The sequence below is a fragment of the Nothobranchius furzeri genome, chromosome 5 (genome assembly GCF_043380555.1).
Source record: "Nothobranchius furzeri strain GRZ-AD chromosome 5, NfurGRZ-RIMD1, whole genome shotgun sequence".
Classification (NCBI taxonomy): domain Eukaryota; kingdom Metazoa; phylum Chordata; class Actinopteri; order Cyprinodontiformes; family Nothobranchiidae; genus Nothobranchius; species Nothobranchius furzeri.
In genome coordinates, this window is record NC_091745.1 from 4031357 (window position 1) to 4057635 (window position 26279).

At 42.4% G+C, this 26279-nt stretch overlaps 1 protein-coding gene across 2 annotated transcripts; it reads right to left on the bottom strand.

The window, feature by feature from the left end:
• Positions 1-1315: 1315 nt before the first annotated feature.
• gpr146 (G protein-coupled receptor 146) lies at positions 1316-13627 on the bottom strand. Of its 2 annotated transcripts, none has more exons than XM_015948592.3 (2): positions 13313-13627; positions 1316-4602 (listed from the first exon to the last, which is right to left on the bottom strand). In XM_015948592.3, the coding sequence occupies exon 2, from the start codon at positions 4566-4568 to the stop codon at positions 3567-3569; it is 1002 nt and encodes a 333-aa protein (XP_015804078.3). In that variant the 5' UTR covers positions 4569-4602; positions 13313-13627; the 3' UTR covers positions 1316-3566. The 2 variants fall into 2 exon arrangements, with proteins under 2 accessions (XP_015804078.3, XP_070407802.1); XM_070551701.1 differs by lacking the exon at positions 13313-13627 and adding an exon at positions 4823-5875.
• Positions 13628-26279: the final 12652 nt, after the last annotated feature.

The window sequence follows — 26279 nt, forward strand, 5'->3', positions numbered from 1 at the left end:
TAACACAGATTTGATTCACAACACGGAGAACACACACTTAGAACAAATTTACCGGTTGATTATTTCAGCTTGTTCTGTGTGGAGACGAAGCTCCACTGAGAGATGTTTGGAGGGTGGTTGCTGCTCCAGTCTAGACTATGAACATCTTTATCTGTACTTTCAGATCCACATGCTCATTTACAGTGCGCTCTTATCTTTTCTGCTCTGAATACATTCCTGAATTCTTTTTTCCCACTTTATCCAAAATCTAACCATACCCTGCTCCGTCTTGTCCTTTAACTTCAGTCTGATTTTTCCTGTTGGGAGGGAGGAATACAGCATGGGTCTGAGGTTTTGTGTGAAAGGTGCATGACAGCCAAACAAAACACATGAAGCTGAGTGTTCTGTCTTCTTTGGTGGTCTGAAGCTGTTTAAGGCTAAAGTTGACCCGTAGTTCTGGCTGAATTCTCTGAGAAAAGGAAATAATAATTAAAAAAAACATGAATGATGCGATTTTTCAGTACTATTTCATTTCTGCAGCAGAGCTCGAGAAGTTTTTTACAACGTGAGGAAAAATAAGACACTTATTTAGAAAGGAGTCGCATGAAAACTAAGATTCACAGAAATATTTAAATATTCAGCTAGATCAGCTCAAACAGGCTGGCCATTGTTTATCTTGGTAAGTGAATAAGTTACCAAGCATCATTCACCTTTTATTAGCTGACTATTACTAGAACATACTCAGCATCAGCCCTAAAACTAAAATCTGTGATACTCCAAAAATAAGTAATAGTTACTTTTTTATGACTCAATGATAGAAAAAATAAATTAAATCATTTGTCATTACTTTACCATCAATCCACCTCAAAAATAAAGTGCTAACAAGACATTTATCATTTGTGAGACTCCAGTCCCAAGAGGGGAGAAACATATTTCTTTTTACTGAGTCATGTTATGGCCCCTAAGAGAGAGGAGCTGAATCATGGTAAGTAACAGGCCGTTTCACCTCCTTCCCTATTATCTCAATCTCATACACTTCGCATGTAACCGATTGGAACGTCATCACCTGAATCCTGCACATCCCGTTACAACCTTGTGATGTCACCAACACGTTTTTGTCGCTGAGAATGGCAGCAGTTTGGGACGGTCATGCCCACAGAGGACGGAACCAGTCCCAGAATGTGAGGAATGCTGGTATTTTCCTGTCTGTGGTTAAAGGGCCCTTCCGTCAACAGTGGCACTGATGTTGCAGCCGCATCTCAGAGGATGGAAACGACCTGCGAGCACCAGGTTAGCTAGCAGAAGGGTCCGTTGGGTGTCAAAGAAGAAAATACGATCGAGTCATGTTAGTTTATTGTTTAATCAGTCTTTGACTCAGCTAACAGTAAGAGTGCTTACAGAATCTAAATATATCTCTGAGAAAATAATACTGTGATTTCGATAAAGCATGGTATCTTTCAACATTTACACACATTTATACATTTACATTATTCACACAGTCAAATAAGGGTATTATTATTGAAAGAGCCCAAGGAAACAGCTGAGGTTTTGCTCTCCAAATACCTAACATACATCACACACACACACACACACGCTTTGTGGGTGAGCTCACGTGTCTGTTTTAACCACTAAGTGAAGTGGGTGCTTGTGATTTCTGGTGTGAGATGGAAGCACCCCTCTGAAATAATAAACTGCTCTCAGACCGGAGCAGACGTTGTCGTTGGGCGTGATTTCAGAGGTGTTCGCTAGCTTTATTTTCCACTTCTCATCCATCATGCACCGTCCATTTGCTAATTGCTAATTATTGATCTTGACAGTTGGATTTGCAAGATAGCTTCCAAATCACACTAATGACATTTTGGTGATGGTGGAAAGAACCTGATCAGATCTTGGGTGTTTTAAAAGTCACACCCTCCATGTGTTATTAGAAAACTCAGCTGAAACATGTCATCTCCAGAAAGGTTTAGGAAAAGGTGGTTTTGCAGCAGCGTCTTGCAGTTTAACAATTGCTCCTGCAAAAATTGTGACCTTGATTGTTGTTTCCCTCGTGCAGTTCTGATCCAAGACTAATTCTGGAGTTCTGAACTGTTCCAGTATCAGCGCAGCACATGCTGAGGGTCACGTTTGGATTTGATAAATACCATTTGAACAAGTTGCCCTCTGATTTTCACACAAGTGCTCACTAGTTTCCCATTTCGGACCATACTGTAAGAATTTTACGGAGCTGGAATAGTGATAAACGGTGCGTTATTTCTACAGGCCAACACAAACTGCAGCTCCAAATGTAAACAGTCTAAACTGAGAGTTTTCTCACAGCCTGACAGCAGGCGCCATGGTGTCATGCTGCAAAAATTAAATGTCCGAACCGATTTACTCAGCAACTGTAGGTGTGGTGCTTTCAAATATACGGGATTCAAATATGAGAAGCACGAATCTCAATCATGAAAGATACATCAAGTCACTGTCATTTAAAGTTCACGGTAAAAGGCAAGCCAGTGGAAACTCTTCAGAGGTTTTTACAGCAAATGCCCCATTTGGATGATGCATCTGCTCACAGGATGGTGCACAGGAAAACTGGCCATGTTTGGTTAAAAGCAAGTAAAAACCAGAATGTTGTATTGCAGCAAACACTGTGCAATAAGGAACTGCCAATACTAGAAGAGGTCTGGCACCGAAGCAGCGTGGATTTGTTGTGTTAATAAACCAAACTGGTGAGCTGGAGCCAGAGAACAGGTCTAAAACCCAGAGGGTGTACATGGTGTCCCGGCTTAGCCGAGGTTGGGCTGTCTGCTCAGGTTAACGAGCCGATCCGAACTGCCGGAGATTAACAGGTAATCTGATTACAGTAGAGACTAAGAGGTATACCGGTTATGGTTAAAACCCTGAATACAAACTTTCTACTAGCATTGCTACAAGCTAGCTGTGGTTTAAAGGGTCTAGCAGATTAGCACGCTTCTTGAACACTTGATGTAAGAATGCCAACACATTTAAGACAGCAAAAGTGTTAAGTCACCTGCAGAGTTACGCGTTAGGACACACCTAGTTTGTATCAATGCAGAGGTTTTGTTTAGAGCTAAAGTGACTTGGGTTACCTTTAGCAGAGGTTTAGAGCGTATTGGTTGTTAGAGGAAGCTCCCGCTTTCACATTAAATCACAGCATCTTGACACTTAACGGTGAACTGCAGGCAGCCCATACAACAAACCCACATCCAGAAGACTAGCTGGAGAAACCGTTGCACTGTTGGAAAGTGAAGCCCTCAGAGAACGCCGAACTCCGATTGGATGATTGTACTAACTTTAGCAGCCCTGAATCAGAAACCCGAGTGTCCTGGTGACGAGCTTCACTCGGTGACAAAAAAGCAGCACTTTGTGTTTTTTTTTTTTCTTGGTTTGTCCTGTTGCTGTGGAAAAGAAAGGATGGATCAGACAGAGTTCTGGAAAGGGACAGGAAATTCCACTCAGCCGTGTCGCTCCTCACACGGTCCACAGCGGTGAGGAAGCTCGGTCTGACACTGGCTCTGAGCGGGTGGGGTGGCTGGGAGGGGAAGTAAGTGCTGCTGGGCCAAGGGGTGGAGGGGCAGCTGACTTCACGTCACCACTTGCTGCACTGTTGAGCGTTCATGAGGGCAGGAGCGGTCCCTGCAGTGCAGCCTTCTGAGCAGCCGCTGGAGCTTGCTGGAGAAGTTTTTGTTCATCTGTCTGTACATGAGAGGCATTGCAAAGCTGCTGGAGAAGGCCAGCAGCTTAGACACACACTTCAGGAAATTATACGTAGGGATGTTATGAGCAATGCTAATATAACCCGGTGTGCCAGAGATGGTGTGCACCAAAAGGGTCATGTAGTACGGGGTCCACAGGACGAACTGCACACACACCGAGGCCAGCAGCAGCCGGTGTATGGACGGATCCAAGCGAGCCGAATCCTGATCCAGAGGTGTAGACTCCTTCCTGATGCGTAAAATCAGCACAAAGGCGTAAAGCACCGCCACCGCTGGAACTGCGTAACCAATGAACATCATGATGGCATCTGCAGCCTCCTTGTTCTGCATTTTGGAGCACTCCACCATCTTGGTGGAGATGTGGTTGCACACATAAAAGAGCAGTGAAGAGAAGCTGGTCAGCACCGCGCCGCCCCAAATGAACCCACACACGTGTTTTGTGTTGTACACGCTGGACATGTATGTGCGAGGCAGCGCCCGCTCTATGTAGTAGTCCAGACTCAGCAGCGTGGTGGAATACATGATGACCAGAGAGGAGATGTTGAAAAGGATGAGGAGGGTGATGTGGACCTCGTCGTTGTATTCCCATGCGTTCCAGCGTGTGAACGTGGCATCTAGGAGCTCCATCGGCACCACCAGATTCAGCACAAGGCCCGCAATGGCCATGTTGACAAAGTAGACGTCTGGCATGGTCATGGACACCTTGTTGGACAGGTTCACCACCACCAGCAGCACATTGTAGCACAGCCCCAAAGGGAAGCACACGAGGAGGTAGATGAGGGAGACGACTGATAGGATGAGGCCCAAGTCCTGGCAGAGCTGGAAGTCCACGCTGGCGTCCGTCTCATTGTGAATCAAGCAGATCCACATCGCTGGGCTCTGACAAGCTATCTCAGCAGATCCACTGCAACAGACAAACAAAAGTTAGCATAATACGGTTTGGATAGTATAAAACATGAACAGAAAGATTTGAAGTTGAGCTCCAGTTTCACATTACTGATACATTTCAGCAGACCCAGCCCATTCTGTTGGTGCTTCAGCAGAAGGGCCTTGACACAAAAACACATCAGCAGCAACTGAGCTATTGTGCCCTGGGTAACACTGTTAATTTCACTTCACCGCACCTGACTGGCTGAATACAAACGCCTCACAATATGTTTGGAGCTCAGCCTCCAAATCCCACCATTCCTCCTCAGTGGCCCGAGCAAACGAAGCCCTTGTTCTGCTGGAAGAATACAGAAATGCATTTGTGGGACATCTTGGCTTATTTTTTTCACCATCTCTCGGCACCACACTCACACATCACAAGCTTATGCAGGCTCTTAGTATGGTCAAGGCCTGAGAGAAGGTGAAACACTTGAGCTGCTGCTGTGAGGTGACCACACGCCCCTTCTCTTCCGTTCAGGTTGCTGCCAAGAGGACTGGGCTGGGAATGTGGTGATGGGTGGATTTATAGAGTGAAATGTGAGGCAGGTTGTGTCAAAAGGTCAGTAGAGAACAAGTTGTAGGCTGGAGTTCAGGGAAAGGTTGAAAGAATGGGAAGAAGCGGAATGAAGGACTTAGAATTACAGCTGACGAGACTGCAAACATTTAAAAATGCTTTTAAAATCCTCTCTTGTATACTTTTGTGTAATTCTGGGTAAATTATTCAGCGAGGGCTGTTCGAGGAAAAGAGGAAATAACATGCAGGCACAGAAAAGACACCAGTGACTGCTGGGTGAGCTTATTTTGGGTGTAATTGAGCAGTTTTGTTCCTCATGAACAACTCAACTCCAAAAACGAGCCAATAAAAAGAATGAGTCAGAGGGTGTGAAATATTGTTTACAATAAACTACACACACCGATCTGCACAGAATTCTCTGGAAACCTCTGCTGTGAACAAAGAGCAGAGAAGGGAGTTTGCTTTCGGGACGATGAGTAACAAAAGGGAAACATTCTTCTGTACACTTATGTAACAACACTACAGAGGGGCTGCTTTGGCCTTCAGCCTCAGACAAAAGGCTCACTCCCTGTGCCACACACACACAGCTCCACTTGGCTGTAGTGACACCAAAGAGGCTGGAGCTCAGAGGTAAACTAGAGCTGGATCAGAGCGATGTTACGTTTCCCCAAAACAGAAACATCAACTCAGAAAGGACTCCAGTGAACAATAACTCGCTTCAACCAGCAGCCTGGTGGCTCACACACACACACACACACAAGCACACATTCAGCTATGGTCACCCTGCGTTGGTTTAGTGCTGTTTTTTTAACGTGTAGCACTAACTGCAGGTTGTTTACCCTTTAAAACCCCTCCATTACTTGAGGGGAAAATGACTTGAGGGGAAGTTAGTGATTATTAAAGAGGGCAGCTTGCTGCAGTGCGGCTGGCTGTCCCCATTCATTAGCACCTGCTGTATACAGACGCTTGTGCCCCTCTTTCATTAGCACATGGGCTCACGCGCTAGAGTCCAACTGCTGCTGGCTGATTCTACTAAAAAGATGCAAGTCCTACAGAAACCTCTCAGTTCTGAGTCGGACTAAAATGTGCTCGTCTCAGACGTTATGATTTCACACAGCACACTGAAAGAACACTGTGTACATTTAGACCATGTGATTGTGATGTCACGGTTTCATTCAGAAGAGAGGAAAAAGTGAAGCTGCATAAAAAATAAAACAAATAAAAAAGCCAAAAAGAGCAGATCTACATACACAAGGATACATAGACAAGTACTGGTAAAAAGTTTTACTTCCTAAACTCTTCTTAGAAGCCTGGCTTGATTGGATCCTTTTTTAAAGTCTTCCCAAATATTTCTTTGGATTTCAGCTGCATTTCCCCTCATGTTCTGCCCAGTTCTTACACCAAAAATATAAGAGCATATAGGACAGTCTGTCATGAAAACACAGGAAGTGGAAGAGAAGAAGGAAAAAGCAGGAGTCTAAAAGCCTGTTTGTAGCAGATGAACATTTTCTGAAAGTCCTTTCTAAGAAAAGAGACACATTCGTGAAAAACCAGACCTGAGAACATCACTCTTCAGTTAATCCTAGGGCTGGGCGATATGGACCAAAACTTGTATCTCGATATCTTTTAGCTGAATATACGATATATATATATCTCAATATTTTTCCTCCTGTAAAATATTTACAAGTTAACTCACTTCAAGCTGTCTTGAGAAATTATATACATAAATCAGTAGATTAAATGCATAAAAATGTTTTTATTCTTGTCTAACTTTAACTTTAGTGCCTATTCTCTACCAGAGCTTTAGAAACACTGGTAACGGTTTCTGTTAACACACACACACACACACACACACACACACACACACACACACACACACACACACACACACACACACACACACACACACACACACACACACACACACACACACACACACACACACACACACACACACACACAGTTGAGAGCTAGAGATGTATCAAATGTCCCACAGGCACTTTTAAATTATATATTTATAATTAATGTAAAATTATATAAATTTCATCTAGAGGTGGCCATACCGTTTATTTCTTTTCCAGAGAAAAAAAATCTATCATGTTATCCTAAATTTATGATGATGTAATTGAATCTACTGAAGATCACATGGGTCATGCACCGTGGAGTTATTAGTTATCAGGGCAAACATGGCTGGAGTGTAACAGTGTTGGCTCATATCAGCGATTAAGCTGTAATGACTCAGAGTCTCTGGTTGCACTTTTATTAGTGTTATTTTCGGGCTTATGTCGTCGAAGTAACCCACACCTTACAAACTCTTAACTCTTTCAACAGAATCGCTCGTAACGAAGTATTTACTAGCATAGCAAGCCAGAGCAGAAAAAAACGGAACCGGAACAACATTTCTCACCTGTTGAGCTAGCCTTCAAAATAAACCCCTATAGTTTACTATTCAAACCCATGTAACGTCATGAAATGGCCTGATTTTGAGATCCCACAGGTCAAATGCACAGCCAGGTCAACTTACCCTGGCTATCAAACATCCTACGTATACTTTCCCCTAACTGGAGACTCAAAGTCTGCATGTAGTGCCTTTAATCAGAGCCTGCTTCCTCACACCAGCTGCACTGCAGAGATAATAAATGATAAACAATAACAATTTTCTCCTCCAAGGTCCATCACAGAGGATCTCTCTTAAATAAACTCTGTTATTCCCGGATGGAAGAAGAAAAGAAGATTCTATAATTAAAAATAATCATTGAATGAACATTTGTTATATGATTAGTATGTTTACTTGACGAGGTCATAACATTTGCACTCAGAGTAAAGTTAAGTTAATGCATGACACATAAGTAATCTTTTGCCTAGATTCGGAGTCTCCATCACAGAGGGTGTGTTCTGCGATGCTTGGTAACATCCTCAACGTGCCAACTTCTGGTTGGCTATTCAAGATAACATCAATCCATTAAAACTAGTTTTACTCTGGTTTTTCCCTGAGTTCAACTTCAGACAAAACAGTTCGAACAGCTCAACTGTTCGAGAGTTCGAGAGCAAGCTTTAGACCGGCAATCTTTAGCAGACCTCTTTAACTCATTCACTGCCATTGACGACTAAAGTCGTCATTTTAGATCCAACCGTTCACTGCCAATGACGTCTAAAGTTGTCATTTGCATTTTTTAACTGTTTGAGCATCGGAACGAGCCCCCGCGCTGAGAGAACAAACATCTCAGCCCTGAAGCCGATCTTCATCCGCATACGTCACAGATCACATGATCAGGAAGCAACACATCCATGTGTTTGGAGATCGTTTTGGGCCGTTCCTGTAAAACAAGTGAGGCGCGAACCGGAAAAGTATCTGCCGATCACATTTCGACAACGGATTATGAAAGAACGGATAACGCTCGAAACACGCGGCTTCTTCCTGATGTAAGAGGCGAGTCTCCTCTTTGTTTTGGTTGTTTTGGCATCGACATCATGCTAGCGCGCAACGTTCTGTGACTCTTAAAAAAAACTGTAAAACGGTGAGAAACGCTGGCAGCGAAGGCCGTTAGTGATCAGGAAACGGCTGGCAGTGAATGAGTTAACCAAGGATTTTGACACATTGTCAAAACCTTAAACCTTTTTCGCACCTGCGAAGCTGAGAACAAGAAGATAGTTTTCCTGCAGAACAAAGCTGACTCAAAACCCCTTCAGAGTTATTTTTAAGACGCTCGGTTTCATCTATCGTTGTGACCCGGAGACATCTGAGGACTGATTTGGTCGCATCGAGGTTTCTCTACGAACCAGGTGCAGTGGGGTAGTCAGCTCCAGGACATCTCAGATCCAAACGGGGTCACCAAACGGGTGAGGCAGAGCACAGTGAGAAAGCGTCTGCATGTGGTTTTGATAATAACAACTTATAGCTTAATGCAAACCAAATTATTTTATATCCAGAACTCAGCTCTGAGCACGGAGATTCTGAATACATTATATTCACACACAGGTTCCAGACTATCCTTTAGTTCACATCCACTCACAGTAAATAATAGTTTAAACAATGTGTCAAGTCTTAAGTGTTTGTAAATAAATTCTTACTTTGTTTATAAACCTGACTGTTTCTTGAATCAAAGCGAAGTGTGTTCGATCCCGTAATGAATAAAAGAATCATAGAATCTTCTGACTAAACCAATAAGACCATGCAGGAGGCATTCTCGTTAAATAGAGTATCACCACTTATTGGTCACAAGTAGTGGTAACAATATAAATAGCTTTTCAAGCTATTTACTTAACCCAATTTACCCTCTATTATCATTACACCCACACAATACTTTTGAGGTCATTTGGCGACTCCGGCTATCCGTAGATGTTTCCCAATTACACAGGGGAGGGAGGGATTTGACTCGTCTCTCCGGTTCTGCACAAGTAGGATGGAAAAACAGAACTCCGTTGGCATTCAACGTGCCCAAATAATTAAAAAACAGGATGCCAAATGCAAAATTTAGAGCAACACATTTACCCAGAGGCTCTCAGATTGAGCAAACTTGTGAGAATGCATGTAATAACTGCTTAGAGACGGAGCAACATGTCGCTAGCATAGCGGCTAATCTCTAGCATAGCAGTTTGACCAGTTATATCGATATAAAGATATAAAGTCTTCTTGTATCTTGTTTAAAAATTATATCGATATTTTAAAAATATTGATATTTCGCCCAGCCCTAGTTAATCATATGCTAAAATCCTCTGATATCATCTTTCAAAAAGATCAATTTGTGTATTTGTCAAAAGACCTTATCCATCTTGACTCAAGGCTGTTGTTGGTTTAACGTCCGGGAAACAGTAGCGCATGCCTTGGCTAGTAAGCATTAGCAACTCCACCACATAGCAGAACTCCTTCAGGCTTGAGTTATTTGTGGAGATAAAACATAAACGTTGCAGAGCACATGGAGTCAGTTGTAGTCGTGTTGCTGTTAGCCAACCAGAGGCTAGATGTCTAAATATCTAGAAATAAGACTCCAAATGCTGTAGTCTGAAGCTACTTTCTCATGAAAATGTTGTGGTACACAAAGTCAACACAAATAAGTTATAAAGCAGTAAAAGTCCACAGAAAAGTTTTGAAAGAGCTTATAATAAATAAGAAAGTCTGGATCATAAAAGCAAAACTAAAGAAATGAGGGATGACTCAGGACTTTTGCACAATTCAGTAGATTTGCACCACACATTTTGTGTTTTCATCAAAGGGTGGGTAGATGTGAGTTAATACATGCTTTAAAGAGCAAGTCACCCCCAAATCCATTTCTTCTTCTTCTTCTGATAAACTATATACAGTAAATGTGTGTCTAATCGTGCTGCAGACATGTGTAGTCAATAGTTTAGCACTTTAGTGCATTTTAGTTAAAATTTACATTTTCTGCCTAAAACTGTCAGTGTTGTGCCGTTGTCAGGTAAAAACTCTGCACTGCATTTGAATTTAAATCTGCCATCGCTATTGGCTATGAGGTACCCTAGAACGTTAGCTGATACCATATGATGTCACAATGTCGTTGTAGGCCTGTGTGTGTGTGTGTGTGTGTGTGTGTGTGTGTGTGTGTGTGTGTGTGTTTGTTAGCAGCTCCGCCCTCTCGGTCTGCTAGGCAACAACATTTGTTACATTTGACGTGAATTTGTTGCAGGAAGTGGGAGTGGAGTAATACTCTGGTAGGGGGTGACTTGCTCTTTAAAAAAATTAACTTTGTAGTCTTTATTCAACTATTTATTGCCTGAGATTTTAAACACAAGCCTTACCACACAGAGAGAAAATAATATAGATCATAAACTAATAATAATAATAATAATAAAAGAAAATACTAATCCAGACTGTTTTAAACAGTTGTCTACACCACAGAACATGTCAAAATACTGAATCTGTACCATCATCCCCAAAAAAACTTAGTTCTATTGGTTAATGTTATTTTTTCTGTCTCTTTTAGGCAAATAAATAAATAAAAATAGAAATAATACATGATGGAGACCGTCCTGTCTGGAAAAGCCTGGTCTCTTCTGATTGGTCGGCTACAGTGACCTGTTCAAGAAACCACCAATCATGTGTAAGCTATACTGATATCCAAGAATTTTAGTTAATTTGATTCAATTGAACAAAAACTTTGCATAAAAATTCATAATTGAATAAACAGACGACTCTCATGTGAATTCTAATAATGCCACTATCTGTCACAAATGAGCTACATATTATAGAGAACCCCTGCATTTATGGTAATAGCAAGAAAAGTAGTGATTAAATACTAAATTATGTTCTAAATTGATGCTGCTAAAATGTGTTGTTGCTCTTGATGAGCTGTATGAGCTGCACTGCAGAGAATTTCAGCTCTGCACATTTTGCCAGCAGCTCCTGATAATGAGGGCATTTTGCACCACTCAGCTGTGAGAAAAACAAGTGAAACGCAAGTTCACACTGTATGAACTGGGTCTGCTTTAATCCGCAGCCATGAGAACTCTCTGTTCACTTTTGAATCTGTCAGAACAGGAGGTGATGATGCTAGCACTGACAAAGTGTCAAAGGTCAAATTAGAGAAAAACAATCACAAACCGCAACTAATGTTATCAGGTACTTCTTCGGAAAAGTTGTTAGTGCAAATGTCCCCAAATTACCATTTGAATGGAAAATGTATATAACAGTATAGTACGCACATCACTTTTCATTGTTTACTTAGCCATGATGTAGTTGGGTGTTTTCAGAATCCCTAATGAGATCGAAGCTCAACTGAAGGAACAAACCAAGCCAAAGCTTCTGAAGCTCTAACTAAAAAGCGTGCGTCTCCTCAGACATGACTTTACAGTGCAGCTGTGGACTTGGTTAAGCCTCGTCTGAACTCTGAATGATTCCACGTCAAAATTGGTTAAGCTAAATATTCCCAGAGGGTGAGGCCCTGCTTCAGCATGCTCTAGCCCCACCAAACATGATCTCCCAACAGTGACGCTTGCGTGCCTGACATCACGGCGCTTTTTTGAAGCCAGATCTCACAGGCTGATGGGAGCAGTTGGAGGAACTCAGCCCCGCACTGCTCATGTATCCGAACAGGAACCCACAAGCCCTTCTCAGAAAGCACAGAGAGATGTCACGTGATTTCCTACTCACTTATGCAGATGAGTGGTAACCAAATACAAGATAAGGAAACTGGACTCAGTTTCACACATGGTATTTGACCACGTCAGAGGTGGAACATAGATCGTGTCTGATCTGACTCCAGCAAATGTTGAGCAACACATTATATTTGAACAAAAACCACAATAGACTGCAGTCAAAAACAGGTCAGTTAGCTTCCTCTGGTTCTTTCTGGCAACACTTTTGACTGTGACGGGCATCAACAAAGTCAGAGTTCAATGGTCAGCACAAAGTAGGCTTACTGCCTCTAAGCTAGGCCCCTAGCATGCCCAAATGCCCACTGTGGTCACATGGATAGGGCTGAGGGCAAGTGCAATGATCTATCCATAAAAAACATCATTTGTTGAACATTAATATGTCAAATGCAAAAACTAGAACAGTGTTGCCATCAGGTTTCCTAGAAATACACCTGAAAATTCAAACGCTTTCACAAAGATCTGCTATCAGATGACAGATATCCACACGTGAGAATAAAATTGACTTTACATCCTAGTAGTAGTCTGAGATGTAATGAAATGTTTAATTTCCCTATCATTTTGTAAAAGCTGACTTTATCTTGCAGCCCACTCCACTCTGGTAAACTAAACAGATTCTATGTTCAACGAAGATGTGCCATTTAAACATGCGAGTTGAGGAGAATCGGTATTAAAACGGAACTTTGTGTGGGTTAAGGGTGAGAATTTGAACTGAGGCGATTCACAAACTGCTTCAACCTTGCACTTGAGAAAGCGGATCCCGTGAGAAACATCTCCAGGTGTTGTTTTCAAACAAGGTCGGAGCTTTTGCAGAACAAAGCTTCAAAGACAACGACAATTCGCCGCTTCTTTTACATATGCCACCATATTTGACTATGTAAATAAATGGAGCAGACGGATGTCACCTTTTACTCTACTACTTTAGCCAAATAAAGCCACTTTTTCCTCTCATGTAAACATCCTCAGTGGGGCTAGTTCACCTTTACTTACATTTAGGAGATAAAGCAGAGAGGCTAGCGTCTCAGTTAGCACAATAAGATGATAAAAACGACACAAAACTCACCACAAACGTATAGGTTTGGATCGGCGACAAACCTACGGGGGCATTGGATTTGGATGTAGCATTTCCACTGACATTTCTCAATTGCTTCATTTGGAAATAGACGCGGATAAATCTCTTCCGGTTGTCTCCAAACCCATGAAGCGTGAAAGCGACAAGGTGAGCGAACACAAACCGTTTAGTCGGATTTCCGTTAAGACCCGCGTCACCTATCAACTTTTCGTACGAGGCTCGGTGTGAAAGGGGGCCGACCGTTACAGACTTTACTACTACTGCTGGAGCGCTGCTGCTGAGCCCTGCAGTGTGTACACACGTGACCCTCCCCCTACCGCCTGCTCGCGCTGCTCTCTGCCTCGAGCCCGTTTCGTCCGCTCTGATTGGACAAAGCGCAGGGGGGTGGGGTTTAGTGGAACTCAGTCAAAGAAATTCAAAACAGACTTTTAAAAAATGGACACTACATAATAAACAAAGAGATTTATATCTAGTAAGGCACATTAAAGTTATTCGGTCCATTTTTAGACATTCGCTCCTGTCTTACAATTCAAAACTGTTCAACACCTTTGACTTGAAACCCACTTATAAAACTGAAATATAGCGTAAGTGGTTTAGAGCAAAACACAGTATAAAAAAAACGTTAGGCGTTGTTTACCAGATTATTTAAATGGTATGATAGCCTACTACTGTGTTCTGGTTTAAACAAGTGTTTAGCTTGCTTGAAACTTCTAACAACGTCTATCACAACTTCAAAAGCTATGGAGATATCCACTTCATAAAAATGCAAATGTAGCTTTGTGAGGTTACGGCTTTTGATATCAGAGTTGACAATTATAAATAATTAATTAGTTTAATGACTAACGAACTAACTAAATCAATCAACCAACCAAACAAAAAACGTAGACCCAATTTTTTTATTTTGTCTGGAAATGTACTGTTTCTTCCTTTGCCAGAAGGAAAACTAAAGTTCTTTCCTCTCTGTGGCTGATTATTGAGATCCATATGCATGCTTTGCCTCCCTCGCCAAAAAGATGACTCAGCTTTTCATGCAGCTTTGTGTTTTGTATGCAGGTTCATGCTATCGTAACCACACCCTGTATGAATCTTCATGATGGATTTCTCTAAATCAGAGAGAAGGAAAATGCTTTGGTTATCTGCAAAGGTATTTTAGGTAAACTTTCTCCTTATCTCATAAAATAACACCACACCATCAGTTCCAACACTAAAATTTCCTAAATTACAAATGCATTTAGACCTTGAGATTAACTCCAGAACATCGTCAGACTTTCCATGGTTTATCAAGTGACTGGACACAGTCAGATGTAAAACATCCCTGTCTCCATGGTGACACATTAACAAAATGTACATAGTGTCCTCAACTGCTGCTGCTGCATCTCAGATAATTAAAAGCTAAGATAAATATGAAAGTTCAAATGGTCTGCAATAAAAAAAAATCTTGTGGCTGCTGCTTTGTAATGTGTTGAAAATTTAGTCACCTTAAATTTGGTCAAAATATGATTACATAAAGCCAATCAAATTTCTTCATCATCACTTTTATGTTAATCCAGAATAAGGCTGAGGTTTTGGTTTATTTCCTTGCTGCTTTGTTTACCACCCATTGCATTCTTGGTTTAGTTTTAGGGCAGATTTGTGTCTTCTTAACTTGGGGCTGCATTAATTCCTGATTGCGGATTTAAACAGGGACACGTGCTGATTAATACTGGTCTGTGATGTGGATATTTATTTGCAGAAGGGGGGAAAGTGTGTGTTAGAGCCACAGTGACTGAGTGGGCTTGAGAACTGAATCAGAGTTGATCCCCAATCAAGCTCAGAAATCTGGTCCTGTTCTTGGAAGCCTCTGCATCGTTGTGAGGTTCTGGTCTGCATTTAACAGACTGCATCACTACACATGGTTTGTTTATGAATAATGCTCCTCAGGCTGAGAAGCATGTCAGCGGTTAGTGCACTTCATTTGCGATCAGATGCATAAAAATAATTGAAAAGTAATAATAAATCAGAAAATGGAAGGTGAGTGCAAACACTCCATAAAAGCTGTTGCTTCATTACAGTACAGTGTGTTCATGCCTCTAAAGCCTGGGAGTGCGCATTAAGCTCATTAAGTCTGTGGCAGAGATTATGGTGTGTTGCAGAACTGGCACTAGCGTCCAGTGGCTTGGGCGTCTCATCATTTCCAGAGGACGGCAGGAAGTAGAAAGATGAAAGTGGAAGAGCTCTTCTCATTCATTGTTCTGTTAACATTTACAGTGCAGATGGATGGGTCCCTGAGGCTTTTGTAGTGATATCTAAATTAAGACAAGATGAAGGCAAAAGTATCTAATCCAATTGAAAACCACATGTTTGCTGGAAAAGCCGCCTAAAAAAAATTAAATCTGACAACACTGCAAAATGCAAGAGAGCAGGTAAGAAGGAACTGGAGCATAGATATTAGGATATATTTATGTGTATATATATATATATATATATATATATATATATATATATATGTGTGTGTGTGTGTGTGTGTGTAAATTCAAAAGAGTTTAAAGCAGAAGCAAGTTGTTTTTGTGTTGCCATCTCAACTGATTCTGCTTCACTCTGAGGTCTGTCATCCTGTCAGGAGTCTTCCTGGAAAAAAGCTTCCCATGTGGCAGGACGTGTCTCTGTCAGCAGGCAGAACTGGTGGAAACATTCTGTGTGTGTGTGTGTGTGTGTGTGTGTGTGTGTGTGTGTGTGTGTGTGTGTGTGTGTGTGTGTGTGTGTGTGTGTGATTCAGTTCTTTGAGATGAATAATAAAGCATTTGAGCAGTGGAGCAGATGAATACATTTAAAGGTGTTGCTGAAAATGAAATCCTGGATTATCAAAATGCTTCATAGCCAGTCTTCTTGGTGTGTGTCTCTCTCTGTGTGTTTTTCCCTGCTGGGATAAATTATGTTGGAAATATTCATCTTGTTTTACTTCATGTTTAGTAGTTTTCCCTCCATTTTCCTCCAAAGATCCATTAACGTTTTGGTTTTGTGAGCCAAAACTTGTCATTTCCAGTGGTGATTCTTTCTTTGTCCTGACAGGCCTCAATATTCATGTTAAAACGAGAAGCAAGACTTGGCAGATCGTAGCACGCAGAACATTTGTTAAACTCTAAACACTTTAACACATGGCATTGCCAAATGAGATTTAATAAATATTGGGAAGAATGTTTGCAAACCTTCTTACCTCAGCCACTATCATTTGTTCGAATTCAATAAACAGTTTGATAGACATATCTTTTAAAATTAGCATAAATCTTGCACAGTACGTGAGACTGCGCAACTGTATGTCTGAGGTGGTTGCGTGTAGCAATGGAGCTCCGCAGGGTACGGTGCTCTCATCCTTTTTGTTCACCTTCTACACCTCGGACTTCACCTGCAGCACCAGCAGCTCCAGAAGTTATCTGATGACTTGGCCATTGTCAGCTGTGTGTCTGGGGGGAATGACCTGGAGTACAGGTCAGTCATCGTGGACTGGTGTGAGCATAACCATCTTTGCATGAACACCAGTAATACAAAGGGAATTGTGATTGACTTCCAGAGAAACATTCCCCCTCACTCATCAGTAAACATCCAGGAAGCAGACATTGAGGTGGTGGATACCTTTAAGTGCTTGGGTGTTCAACTCAGCAGCAATAAACTCAACTGGTCCCACAACACAGATGCTCTGTATAAAGCTTGGTTTATGCTTGATGCATTCACTTTCCGCGCGGTGATGCGGCTCGCGGATGGAAAGCGCTTCACAACTCGCAGCGTTCATGGTTCGTGCGTCTCGTCTCTGCGGTGAGCCAATATTCTCCCAAACTGCAGGGGGCAGCATGGAGCTCTACGGCATGCATCCAACACTACACCATAGTAGAGGTAGAAATTACTGTTTACAACATGGCATTTCAGCATTTTTAACAGCGTCCTCGTCTTTTCCGACAGTGCGAGCTATTTCTCTCCACGAATTAATAACAACATGTTGATCATAGTGATCTCTGAGAGCTGAATCATACAAATGTCTGTATTTACGAACCTCTGCCATACTAGTTCTTGCCGGTCCGCCATGTTTTTCCGCGTCCGTCCGTCCGCGTGGTCAGAAATTCTCCGAGGTGCGCGTTGCGGAAATTTTGAGTCGTGCGGAGATGCGGTGGAGGGGCGTGGTTGTTAAAATGACGCAAAATGACACAACTTTTCCGCGTGGAGCCGTGCGGACCTCGCGGACGCGTCAAGCATAAACCAACCTTAAGAAGGGCCAAAGCCACCTCCACCTCCTGAGGAGCCTGAGGTCCTTCGGAATGGCTGCTTATACTGAGCCAGGATCCTCTGGAGGTTTCTTCCTGTTAAAAGGGAGTTTTTCTCTCCACTGTCACTAAATGCTTGCTTAGTAAGAGGATTGCTGTAAAGACTCTGACACTAGTCAGTGACTCGATGCAATCTGTTGGGTTCCTTATATAGGAAACTTTTTTTCTGATTGGCTTAATGAACTGACCTGTATTGGAATGTTTACCATGTGAAGTGCCTTGAGACGACTCTTGTCGTGATTTGGTGCTATATAAACAAACTTGAATTAAATAATCTTGAATTAACCCCCAGCTACTAAAATCCTTTTATCACTCTGTTGTTACTATTGTTGGCTCTGTTATCCATTGAGCTGTGGTCTGCTGGGGTGCAGGCAGCTCTGACCAGGACAGAAAGAGACTGAACAAGCTAGTTAAAAAGCTAGCTCAGTTCTGGGCTGTCCAGTTGAGATGTTGTGTGAAAGGAGGATGGTGGTGAAGATGACCTACATCTTAAAAAACCCTACCACCACTATATTCCACTGCAGAGGCCATGGAAAGCTCCTTCAGAGATAGACTGAGGCATCCACAGTAACAACATACTAGACACAGTAACATCAATGCAATATTAAGTATGTGTTTAATACTTATGCAATACCAGATTTACCTATGTCTGTGTCCCTAATGCTGCAAAGTTCTGGAAACCCAAGACCATTTCTCAATACTCAAGGACGCCATTCTTGTATACTAGACGAATATGTGCTTAGCAAGAACACCAGAAAGTTCCTTCTACTGAGTACGGGTGGACGAGGACAGCATCTAAAACACATCTGTACTCTGTTGCTTCATGGCAACAAACGCTGCTTGTTTCTAGCTACGGTTAAACAACCTGATATAAAAAAAGTCTTGTTGTTCCTTAAATAACAACAAAAACATATTATTTGTATTATATGTGATCCACTTTAATCAAAACTGACAAAATACCAGCATTTTTCCACTGTTAAATGAATAAAAACATATTTTTCATCAAAACAGAGCTACTCTGCTTTTATTTTGATAGTGGGTCAACTAATTAGCATTTTAAGGGATGTGAAAAGTAAAACCCAAATACACATAACAATTTTTACAGGTTACACACAATTATTTACTATAACAGAAAACTTCATATTTCTTTATTAGTATTTCTGATATTGAACTCTACAGTTATTATATTTCTCCCCTGGCGTTCGGAGTATAACGGAAGTGACGCAATGCATTATGGGAAACCGATGTCCCAAGTAAGATGCATTGATGCATCCTTGATACAGTGACAGGAGCAAGAACATATCCGGGAACTTTGAGCGAACTTTCCATGATACATACTTAGGATTGGAGCAGTCCTTGGGCCACTGCTGACGACGATTCACAAGGATGTGAGTACACAAGTACAGACAAGTATGCATATTGAGTTACAGCCCAAGTTTCTTTTTATTTGTTGTTTATGGTGGTTTGAAGGTTACAATAATAGCTTGCTGCCTATGTTGTTTACCTGTAATCTTGTTATTTTTCTTTTATCTTTTCTCTAAGTGTGTGCTGCAAGTTCCTTTTCTCACTGCAGGATTAATAAAATATTCTATTCTATTCTATTCTATTCTATTCTATTAAGAGGAGCTGAACAGGGAGAGGATGTATTGCAAGTTTTCCTCTTCAAGTCCTGTGATGAATAACTCCATGTGTCTCAGATCAACAGTGTTAAGCTGTTTTAAGGTGACAATATAGTTTCACACACAAATATATCTATTTTGCAGAACAGAAACGTTGTCCCTAGTAAGAACACATTTGCGTCCTGTCCTCATTAATAGATTTAATCATGAAGTAATTATCAACATCTATTTGATGATGTCATACAAGGTCAGCTCTGATTTACACTCTCAGATCGTCCAGGCATATTGGTTAACGTGTAAATACCTTAACTGCCACCTTTTCAGTGTGTATGTATCATCGTGTTCAGGAAGCCGGTTAGAGATGATCTGAGCTTTGTGACATGGTGCATTATCCTGCTGGTAGTAGCCATCAGAAGATGGGACCAGAACATCTCCTACGCACCATTACATCACCAGCAGCAGCCTGAAGCATTGCTACAAGGCAGGATGGATCCATACGTTTTTGTTGGTGACACTAGATCTGAATGATGCGGCTGAAATCTAGACTCATCAGACCAGGAAAAGTTCTTCAGTCTCTATGTTCTTAGCTGACATGAGCACCACCTGGTGTGGTCTTGTCCTGCTGGAGTCCATCTGCTTCAAGGTTCAGCAGTTGTAGTCTTCAGACCTTGGCTGGGAACAGTGGTTATTTCATCTCCTGTTTTCTTTCTCTCATCTTTATCCAATCCGCCCTTTCTCTTCTGACCTCTGACATCTAAAAGACATTTCCATCCACATAACGGCTGCCTAATGGATATTTTCTCTCCTTTTTGCACCTTTTTCTGCAAACTCTAGAAGCTGAAAATCCCCGAAGATAAGCAGTTACTGAAACAGTCATACTGTACCTGCCACTCTGGCATCAAACAACCATGCCACGTTCAAAAGGAATCAAATCTGCTTCTTCAAGCCTAAAAGCATCAAGACACGTGAATAAGTCTTTTGTGCTAACAAACAATAGAAGTGCATCTAAATAAGTGGCCATACAGTATATGTCCTCTTCAGACTGAAAATCCCTTTAAGTCATTGTTTGATCATTCTACAGAGCTGAACCTTTTCATGTCTGCATGGCTCAGGCTGCATGGTGGTGCAGTTGTTAGCACTGTCGCCTCGCAGTGAGAAGGTTCCAGGTTTGAAACTTCGTTGTGGTCTTTCTGTGTGGAGTTGCATGTTCTTCCCATGCATGCGTGGGTTTCCTCCAGGTAATCCCAGGTTTCCCCCACAGGTCACAACATGCCTTATAGGTTAAAAATTGTACACCGCTTTGGATAAAAGCGTCTGCCAAATAAATAAACATAAACATGTCCTATGTGGTTTTTTCTGTTTGGAATCTGGTTTCACTGTGCAATGCCATCTGAATCCCTTGAGGTGCATTCTAGAATAACATGCAAAAGTCCTAAATTTTGCTTAAAACATTCACACAACAGCATGTAGATATTAAGACACAGTGACAAAGCAACAGAGCAGCCTTCATGTAGCTTGGTAACATTCCTGAAGGGAGTAAAGAGGATTTATGTTTGGGTAGTGGGTGTGTTTGCAGATGAGTTGCAGCAGGGGATCTGAGGTGGTTCTGAACTTCAGGCAGAAGAAACAGCATGCAGACAGCTGCTTCACTGCTCTCCTGCTAGCTTCCTTGTGACAGAATGTGCACTGACCTCAGGTCAACCTTGTAATGTATCCTTTTCAATAACATCCACCTCAGCCTAATGCCTTAGCAGTAGTTTTTACGGCACGTTCCTCAGCTTTTTTTTTGTCTCTCGAGGGAAATTCATCTGTTGCTTTTGTCACTGGAGGAGTCTACATCAGGTCTGCTTGAATAAAGCTATCAGTGTAAATAAAATCCAGAAAACGGGGTGAAACCCGTTTGAAAAATAAATGATTAAAAATCCACAAGGTCGTGTGCTCGGTTTCCAGCATTTTTTGGGCATTGTGGTGATTGAGCAACACACTTTGTCATCATAATAATTTGAAGTAAGATGCATTTAAAAAGCCCACTCTGTAGGGCATTTTATATATTGCATATGCATGTTTAAACTGTCGCTGAAACTGATGAAACCCAGAGCCTTTAACAGACATCATTCACAAGAAAACAATTTACAAGAATATTTTATATTTGTTGTCAGAAATGGAAACGTGTTGATAAAACACCAACTAAATCACATATTTAGATGATGACAACGGGCTTGTACTGTGGGCATGCAAACATGTCTGATATGCTTTCCAACTACTCTGTGCAGACTTCTACCAAAGCTGCAAATTCCAGGAGACCATAACAATCCTCTTGCACCTAATCTACTCAGGAATTCATTGGGTTTAACAATTATTCTTTGTAGTTTCAAAATTTAAAATTTTTAGCAGTGCTGAGCAACAAGTCGACTTCAAAAGGTTCCGTTTTCAGAGACATTCAATATTTCATGAAACAGAGAGGAGTGGTACAGAGTAGAAAATAATCCTATCCCCCGACGGCCCCCCAGGACTCCTGACTCACGAGCCTCGTGCTGCGGTCTGCTGTGTTAGAACCCTGATTATTCCGCTGTTTGATTCCACTGGACACAGCTGTGGCAGTAGAAGGCTTCTGTCTGGCTCCGCTGAGCAGATCAGAGCAAGATTAGTCTGCTGTTGTGGTGAATTGGCAGAAAGGCGGCTGTCCACACACAGCTGTGTGTTTGTGTTTCATAATGCTCTGGTGTCTCTGCTCCGTCTTTGGCCCCAAACCAGAGGCCTCCCTCCCACTGACCTCACAACTCAGGGACACCGGGACCTTTTACATTTCTAGAACAGTATGAACACTTTTGAAGAAACACGACTCTTCCTGAAGACTTGTGGGAGAGAAGACTTACAAAATTTTTGCAACTTTAATAAGCACAACTGTTGGAGATTTACTTCCCAAACACTTTGATCAGATGTGATGAAATCAAACGTGTAACATCAGGTCAAAAGTTGTAAGGTAACCCCGGTAACATTTTCCTAATGCTAATTTAATACTCCAAATGTCCTCTTTTCTTTTGAAAAACACTCCTGGCTGGATGTTTTGGTGATCCCCTTCCTGGCACAGATGATTGTTCCCCTGCTGGTCAGGCCAAGCTGTGTTTTTGCCCTTTCAGTGTCTGTGGTCGTATTTCACATCCCTAAGCAGCCACAGTTAGCTGGTGACAGTCTCTATTTACACAAAACAATCACGATGGACAAGGAGTCAGTGGAAAATGTCAGACGATAAACATCTCGTGAAAAAAGGGTGTTTTGAACAGTGCTGTAAATTAAACACATCTACAATTGTCACAAGGTTTGTCGGAGATTCCAAAATGACGTCACATCATCAATGTGGCAAACAAGTTTGTCCCTTTTGGAGGCAAAACCTTTTTTCTTGTAAAAATACAGCGGGAGCTGCTTTTGCTAATTTAAATTAACAGCATTTCATAGAAGCCTGATTTCATTTGCCTTTGGGGGGGGGGGGCTGAACCATTTAGACAGTTTTCCTGAAAGTCCTTCCGTTTAATCCTGGAAGTGTGGTGGTCAAAAAGAAACTTCAACCGTCTTGTCGTGCACACATCTCTAACAATTCCCTGGCTTCAGTGTGTCTCTCCTTGCTCTCACTCCCTGTGTGTGTCTGCATGTTTGATGTCGCGGTTTGGCTGTCCTCTAAAGTGTTCATTTCAGAGTGGTTACTTTGGGCCTCAGTTTGACTCACTGGCTGTCTGCCTACACCCTGTGGTCTACCATCCACTACAACAACTGGCTGTGTTGGTGGGGTTTTGTGTGTTTGTGCATGTGTGTGTTTATGTGTACTAGTACTGTAACTTCCACACTAAACTGACTACTATGTGTTTTTTTTTATCAGTATGATGGTTCTGTTTAGTCTGGATTTTAAAGTTGATTCCCTGTTAGAATATTTTCTGCTCCACTCATGACAGTACACAAGGTGTGTAAATATAGTCTAACACGCCACTTATTAATGATTTTTCATTTTTCGTTACAAGAAGAGTTTGTCATGTTGAAAGTTTCAAGTTGAAAGATTTACTCTCAGGATTGTAAGGTCTGGCTGGAGCTGAGCTGACTAGAGCGAGAGTTTGGATGTTGCGTGTCTTTAGACCCAAGCGCGGAGTGACTGATGCTGGGCGAGACTGGCACGCGGGTTTATCTAGGAGCCGGGGTGCCCAACCGTTGAATGGCAGCAGCGCACGGTGGTTCCAAAAGGTAAATAAAGCTGACTTATTGAAGTCGGCAGGTTCGGTAGCTCGGGCTGATCTGGTCAGGACGGACTGAATGATCGGGTTGGATCTGGTCGGAACTCGGAGCACGGTTCGGTGAGAATGATGACTGAGAGGGCCGGAGTTGTGCTGCACTTCCTTATGTAGATATGGCGTGTGGCGTGAGCCAGAAGACTGGAGCTGGGGATGCTGGGTAGAGGAGATCGGTTGGCTGAAGTGGGTGTGTGGTCCTCCTCCGGAGGATGGCGGGGGGCAGCGTGACAAGCATAGGTTGTTTGAAGGTATTGGATCATTTGGCCTGTGTTACACAGAGAGGGTTTAATTACAACTTTGGGGAAACTGATAAACTTGTTTCAATCATTATTTCTACTTTGAAGTTATAAGTGTATTTTAACCCTTAAGAACTGAAAACCTTTTAAAATAGGAAACAGATCGGAATAAATACATCAAAATATAGAAAAACAATGAAATAACAAAGTAGAATTATTTGACTAGAGTTGGGTTTGTCAAACATGAAAATATGTCCAAAGAAGTCATTTTGCAGAAGTTTGAAATGGGCTGTGACACCAGTGTCATCACAGGTCCCTTAAGGGTTAAGTTGTTGGAAAGCCTAAATGGTCACATTTACTACTAGGTTTAACTTGTAAGGGTCTGTGGAATGAGCAGCTCGGCTAACTCGGTGGATTGTGACTTCAAAAAAGTGCTGCTTTCCTGCTGTTAACTCTTGAGTTGATGGGTGGGTTGGATGATTGCATTTTACCAACAGCAATGAGGTAAAAACTATACATATTGGCCATTCTTACACTTTATTGTACTGTCAGGGGTCTCATTAGAGTGAGGAAAATCCACAACAGCTTGGCTCCTCCTCATCATGCTGGTCGCCAGTCCGGGCAAGTTTTGTAAACTGGGAAATGGCATCCAAGTCTCAACCAGGAGTTGTTGAAAGTCAACCAGTGTGGTGGTGCGGGTCCCTTTAGAAATACTGCATGCCCAAGCTGACCTACTAGTGCATGAGTCTTGACTCATAGTGGGCCATTCCACCTCCCATTCTGGAGGAAGGTTGTGATGATTCAAACTCTTTTGAGGAGAGTCTTGTCACCGTGGAGGATCCAGTTTTGTCCAGATCCTGGAGGCATTGGATTGCCACTTTTTTCCCCGTAAGAATGAAACAGTTCCACACCATGACACTGCCTCTGCAAAACATTCTTCAGTTCCACTGTCGATGCTGTTGACACTGGCACACATATCTGTTAGTAGTACCAGATCTTGACCATAAATCTACAGGATAAAGCCCACACATCCTCAGACTAAGAAGCCAGTATCCATGGGCTGCCCACTTTGATTTCTAACTCGGAGATTAAAAGTGGCCCTGGGATTGACATCAAGTGATACTGCCACTCTGCATATGGAACACCAGCTTCCAGTTGCCCTAATGCAAGAAACTCATCCTGAAGGGACAAATGTAGCATGCTGATGACTGGAGCACACACAAACTCAACAAAGTAGCAGGACACATGAGCACACGTGCTGTCAGGTGTCGTACACTTGTTCCTGGAACATGTCTGGTAGCTCAAAGTCAGGTAATGTCTACAGGTGCTACCCATGGATGATCCTTATAAGATGCACTATGTTCTCTAGGTGACTAATCAGGTGTTCCAACTAAATAGACTTATATTGTTATAATAAAAAGGAGATATTATCCATCCTTCCATCCATTTTCATCCACTTATCAGTGGTTGGGTTGCGGGGGCAGCAGCCTAAACAGAGGAAAGCTCCTCTGGGGGAATCCCAAGGCGTTCCTTGGCCAGCCGGGAAACATAGTTCCTCCAGTGTGTCTTCCTTTGGGTGTCCTTTTGGTTGGATGTGTCCAGAAAACCTCACAAGGGAGGCATCCTAACCAGGTTCCAGAGACACCTCAACTGGCTCCACGTGATGTGGAGGAGCAGTGGGTCAACTCCGAGCCCCTCCCGGATGACCAAACTTCTCACCCTTTCTCTAAGGGAGAGCCCAGACACTAGCTTCTTTTATAAGACAGACCATTGCACCATTACAGAGTGACAAATCTGGATTTGTGGGTCTCATAAATGTGGCAAGGAGCAAAGGGGAAAGGTGATAAAATTGGATTCTGATGCGGTTAGCCTCATAGTAATATTGCTGCATGAGCCCCTCGCCTCTGACGGCTAAACGTGTGTCAGCCTTGCTAATCCCTTTGGAGCGACTGTGGGAGGCCCCCCCACAAAAGACGGTGGTCGCGTTAGTGACGTATACAACACGCCGAGTGCTGGCCAGAAGGGATATAAACACAGATAAAAATGGCCTCTCACTAGTATCTTTCAACCACCTACAACATGGCAAACTGGACGGACGCAAAGACCGTGGAGCTTTTGGCCGTGCGAGCGGACAAACAGATTAGTCACCTTTTTACGGGGACGGTGAGAGACAGCCAGCTGTTTGACAGCGTGGTGTCATGGTTTGGGGAATACGTCTAACCCAAGACATGCAGAATCACAACAACTCACGGATGGATGTTAAAAAATAATATTGATTTTAAAACGGGAACTGAAGGTGCACTGGTAAGTCCAGTGGGGATCGAGAAACGGGAGCGCAGCGTCTGAGGAGGGGAGAGCAGATACAGGTGAGTCCAGGGAGGTAAGTCTTAACTTGGTGGGTGCAGAAAAAAAGACTTACTAGGAGATTGGGAAGCATCGGGATGAAGGAGGGCAGGTTGAGAGCCGGGGTGTATCCAAGTGAGGGGTCCAGGAGAGGGAGCGTGAGGAGCGTGATGAGAGCAGGGGAGCGGGTC

What these genes read in the sequence shown, in the direction of transcription:
- gpr146 (XM_015948592.3), bottom strand. Translation starts at nt 4,568, where the DNA reads ATGTGGATCTGCTTGATTCACAATGAGACGGACGCCAGCGTGGACTTC.